The sequence below is a fragment of the Saccostrea cucullata genome, unplaced genomic scaffold, assembly GCF_032062105.1.
Source record: "Saccostrea cucullata isolate Sc308-1 unplaced genomic scaffold, CSIRO_AGI_Scuc_v1 ctg11436, whole genome shotgun sequence".
Classification (NCBI taxonomy): domain Eukaryota; kingdom Metazoa; phylum Mollusca; class Bivalvia; order Ostreida; family Ostreidae; genus Saccostrea; species Saccostrea cuccullata.
In genome coordinates this window covers 853-6,548 of record NW_026923302.1, presented here as the reverse complement: position 1 = coordinate 6,548, position 5,696 = coordinate 853, and the positions used below count along the sequence as shown (strand labels likewise).

The window sequence follows — 5,696 nt, the reverse complement described above, 5'->3', positions numbered from 1 at the left end:
TTCATCGAGTAATTCCTTATTGGGGTTTGGAATAGTCAATATCAAATGGTTCATCTTTGGTATAATCAGGGATTTAATCACTGTTAATCTACCAATGGGAGTCAGTTTTCTTAATTGCCATTGTTTTATCAATCGCTTTATTTCATTTAATTTTGGGGGGTAATTCAGTTCAATCATTTCATCTAAATTAATAGAAAACTTTACACCAAGAAGATCAAAAGTAGAATTATTCCAGTCTAACTTCCATCTCGAGTGATGAAAGACTTCTTTAGAGAATTTTTTACTACCGATCCACACCATTTTTGTTTTTGTAAAATTAATTTTCAGTCCAGATACAATTGCAAAATAATCAAGCTCTCTTAATATACCATCCATAGACTGTGGTGATCCATCAGATATAATTGAAGTATCATCGGCATATTGTGAAAGTTTATATTCCTCCCCATCAATTACAATTCCTTTTATGTCTTTATTATTTCGAATGAGAATCCCAAGAACTTCAGCACATAGTAGAAAGAGATATGGTGAAATTGGGTCCCCCTGTCTGCATCCCCTTTGTGGGAACAAGTAATCAGAGGAAATTCCATTCTGTATAACACATGATTTGATTCCATTATAAAATGTTTGTATCCAATTTTTAATGGATTCCCCAAAATTAAAAAAATCTAATGTTTGGTATATAAACTTCCATGATATAGTATCAAAAGCTTTTTCAAAGTCAATTAACATTAATAAGCCTGGAATCTGTTTTTGTTCTGTGTAATTCATTAAATCATAAACTAGTCTAATATTTTCACCTATGAATCTTCCCTTCAAAAAGCCAGTTTGGTCCTTATTTATTAATTTATTCAACACAGTTTTTAATCGTTCAGCAATACAGCCTGAGGCTATTTTATAAATCACATTCAATAAACTGATTGGGCGCCAGTTCTTTAAGAATTGTTTTTGTTTTCCTGGTTTTGGTAGGCAAGTTATTAAACCTAATTTATTTGGTTCAGTAAAGTGTGATAATTCATACGAGTTGTTTATTGCTCTTGTAATGAAAGCACCTAAATCCTGCCAAAAAAATTTGAAAAATTCACAAGTGAACCCATCTGGTCCAGGGCTTTTCTCATTTTTCATAATTTTCAAATAATTCAAAACTTCAGAATTAGTCAAAGGGCCTTCGAGACTTTCTGATTCTTTTTTGTTTAATTTCGGCACATCATATATCTTTAATTTTTCATGGATATTTCCTGATTCTACATTCTCTTTACTTTTATACAGATTTTCATAGAACAGCTTAACTTCATTCAAAATATCAAATTGGTCAGTAATTATAGTTCCATCTTCCTTTTCAATTTTAGGTATAACTTTACTCTGATAGTTTCTAGACTCAAGGCTGGTAAAATATTTTGAAGGTTTTTCTCCCTCTTCTATCCATTTCACTTTTGCTCTAATACATTGGCCTTTAAATTTTATTTTTCTAATATTCTCTAATTCTTCATGTTTGTTTCCTAATTCTTCAGCATGTTCTTGCGACAAATTCTGTTCCAGTATAAAGATTTCTTTTTCTAGTTGCAATTCTTTTTCAGTTATTTTCTTTTTCTTAAAAGTTGAATAAGAAATTGATTTTCCTCTTATTTCCATCAATAATGTATCTAGAAATAATTGATCACTTAGCATAAATTGAATTTTATCATTTTCAATAGAGTCAATGTTATTAAAATTGTAGATAGGACAGGCGTATTGTAATTTAATATTTTTAATTTTTTCTTTTATCAAATTTACATATTCTTTATCTGCTAATAAAGAGTTATTTAATTTCCAAAACCCTCTTCCTTTCAAAAATTCATTTGTTTTAACACCCATTACAACTGGACAGTGATCTGAACGATAACTATTTTCAAATTTTACATAAGGGGCCAAATTTAGTAACGATTCTGATATTAGGAAATAATCAAGTCTTGCCTGTTTTATTGGATTTTTCTTTCTCCAAGTGAATCTTTTTAAATTTGGATTGTTTTCACGAAAAATATCTTTTAAATTTAGTATCTCTATCATCTTTAATACTTCCATTCTTGATTTAGGGTTATTTAGGTTTTTATAGTTCATTGAATCCAATTCCTTATCTAAAATTAAATTAAAATCACCACCTATAATCATATATTGTGATGAGTAATATTCTTGTATCATATTTAGAATCTTTGTATAGAAGGCTGGTGTATCCTGATTTGGTCCATATATATTCACTAACAAAAAAGGAAGATTGTCTATTACTACATCTAGAATAAGATAATTGCCATTTTCATCTTTATATTCATTAATCAATGTCAAGTCACAGTTATTATTGATAAGTGTAGCAACTCCCCGTGAGTTTGATTTGTATGAACTAAAAAAAGCCTTATATCCCCATAATGCTTTTATCATGCTTTCATCTTTTGTGACAAAGTGTGTGTCTTGAAGGAAATAAACGTTTAATTTTTTTTCTTTTAAAATTTTAAAGACATCCCTCCTTTTATTCATGTCCCCTAAACCTTGGCAATTTAATGTAAGTATTTTTAGGAAATTTTCACATGGATAGTCATCCATTCCACAGCAAATGCATAAAAAAGTTTACTGTTCCCCAACAGCAAGAAAAAAAGAGTTGATAAAAAAAGTAAAAATCTATATACACTACAGAAAAGTAGTTTTTAACAGGTCCAGCACAATCTCTTGATTAAGCTATATAGCTTTAAAAAGCTATATAGCTTTATAAAGCTATTCAAAATAGCTTGATAAAGCTATTAATATGCACACAAAAACGTTTTTTGAAAGAAATAGTTATTTGACTATTCATATATGTACTATAGACTATAAAAAATACAACCTAAATCATAGAAAGTTCTAACATTGCTGCTGTTGAATACTTTTAAGCAAAATATGAATTTCTAAAACTGTGTGTGCGGTGAGGCAAATCAATTATCCTGTTGGCCATAACTGGCCTCCTTTATAATTTCATTTTGAAATAACTGTGTGGTCAAAATCAATAGCCCCAAAACTTTTAAAACTTTGAGTACAAAGTCTCTCAAGGAGACGCAATTTGGTGAGTAATTTTTACATGCATTGTATTTAAAAGAGTACAAAGTTTAATATATACACTGCACCAAGGTGCGACTTTTTGCACATGTTGAAAAAATAAAGCATTTGAGAAAAAAGTCTGAGAAAATAGCTTAATCAAGCTATTCTGAATAGCTTAATAAAGCTATATAGCTAAATCAAGCTATATAGCTTAATCAAGAGATTGTGCCGGACCTGTTTAAGCTCAGACACACCTGCTGTCATTTTGAAAATGTGCAAAGTAGACCCAAAAAACCTAACTTTAAGTTTATATTTGAAATGAAAATGTTAAAAATATAGAAAAATTAATTTCAGTTGAGAGGAACTCTATATACTCAATTTCTTTCCTATTCAGTTCTTTTTTTCTAATTACAATTTGTTGTAGTTACCATGTTTATTTTTTTTCTATTAAAGAAATATATCTGAAATGTAATTACAACAAAAATTTATCCATATCAAAATGTCGCATTTTGCACTGTATTAAAATTGAAATTATGCACACAGACTCCTCTCTGAGTTGAGTGATAGAATAGAAATAGATCAAAAACTTACAAGTTTACACGATCCATGCTGTACGATATCTATACCGGAAATTGAGTCTTTGAAAAAACACAAAAATAGTGACGTATACACTTGCAAATTCCGGAAAGTATCAAAACCTAAACATAATTTATAATTTATCCACATATCATGTGCAGCATGAATATAGTCATATCGAAAACCACTAAACCACTAGAATAAATATTTTAGTTTATGCAGAATTACCGTAATAGTCAAATTCGATGAAAGTACACAAATACTAACTAATTGAAAAAGTGATTTACTGTAAGTTTGTATTTTTAGCTAGTGACTTTTCATAATTTACATTTTGAAGCGTCAGACGGGAACCGGCATATTTCTCGCTGCACTCATCCCAACCTCTGTGATATGCGTGAAGCGTCTAGGACCGATCTTACTACCACACCACCGCGAAACGACCACTAGTGCGTTATTTATGTCATTATCAGCCAGTGTCTTTAGTAGCATTCTCCCGGCTCCGTGCTCGCCGTCATCTTCCGATCCCTCGTGTATCGTGCCGTCGTTACTGGTGAACCGAAACGCATAAATGTTATGATTTGCACTGGTAGTGTTATCTGTCCGCATAACTTCCACAAGCGATCGTCTCACCTGTTTATAGGAATCTACTGGCGTTGCGTGGGCAGCAAACCGGTTTCCATTGTCTTCTGTTGTCTTCCCCGTACTGATCGCGATCTTTACCTCTTCTCCACTGATGATCTCATCGGCCATTGGTCTGCTACCAATTTTTTCCCTGTACACCGTCTTGCTCTGCGTGAAGATGAGCTTCTGACCTTTTATCACCGTTTCTATGTTACGGTCCGCATATTTCTTTTGGACATCATATAAATGCTTCCTTTTTTCACGGACTTCTTCAGGTTGGTGTTGAGACACTCTTATTGGGGACTTCTTATCCTTGAGAACTTTAATGTGTCTCATCACAATGTCCTTGTGTGATTTATTTACAAACTGGACACAGACTGGCCGAGGATATTTCCTATGTTTGTCGTATTCCCCCATTCGGAACACTTTATATATCTGTAGGCTATCAACAGTCTCTGCCGGTATCTCCATCTCCACTGCAAACACGTTACTTATGATCTTCACAAGGTTTTCAGGATTTTTTATTTCGGGCGCCTTTTCGTCTACTCCACTCACAATGATATTGTCTTCAATTGCTCTAGATCTTAGCTCTAGAATCTGTTCACTTTGAGTCTTTACACAATACTCCAGTCGAACTATGTAATCTTTCATTCGGCTAAGTTCTCTTTCCATCTTCTTCTGTTTTTCCTGCAGTTCAGTGGTTATATATATCGTATCGTTCGCCTGTTCTTGTACGTTTTCTAATCTCTCCTGAATGCCATGTTTTCCTCTAATGTCCTTGGTAACTTCGTCTAGATGGCGACCTTGTCCATCAATCCTTAGTAGAAGGTTTGCAAGAGTATTTTGTATATTAGTTATACCGTGCATGACATCTCTCATCTGAAAATTTTCACATTCCTTTGAAATTTCTTCATCACTAGTACTGGTGTTAATGGTGTTAGTGTCCATATCATCGAGCGCTCTCTTTTTAGACTGGGTCAATTGACTAGCCATATTTCACAATGTAACAGTGGAACGTATGAGTATCGCTCACTAGTGTTCACAAACAGATATGTTTACAAAATTTGTTTACCTTCTCGTTCCTCGCTTCTATTGCATTTTTTTGGTTAAAACACACTTCAACACACTTTAAAACATCTTTGAATGTCAGCAATGCATTTTTCAAGATCTGAAATTAATTAAATTCGAGGTTTTTGGACTTCACTTTGCTCTCAATAAAAACTTACGTCTACATGTCGAGCATGCGCACCATACCATCTCGAGCATGCGCACCATAAAGCCAAAACTTGCTTTTTCTCAAAAGTTTGGCCGTGTCTACGATAATCATAATAATACTGAGGAGGAAGAAGTAAACTATGAACATTATACGCATGAAGAGGAAAATGTCATTGAGGAAAATGAGGTATTAGACAGGGGAAACGATTCTATATACTGCAATATCTGTGAAAAGGATACTTCAG

General features: G+C 32.8%; 1 protein-coding gene across 1 annotated transcript; it reads right to left on the bottom strand.

Annotated features, from left to right (window-relative positions):
- Positions 1–3,282: 3,282 nt before the first annotated feature.
- On the bottom strand, positions 3,283–5,310 carry LOC134263701 (protein IMPACT homolog). The gene has a single exon (XM_062746084.1). It carries the CDS (start codon positions 5,227–5,229, stop codon positions 3,955–3,957), a length of 1,275 nt encoding a protein of 424 aa, XP_062602068.1. The 5' UTR covers positions 5,230–5,310; the 3' UTR covers positions 3,283–3,954.
- Between the last annotated feature and the right edge of the window lie 386 nt (positions 5,311–5,696).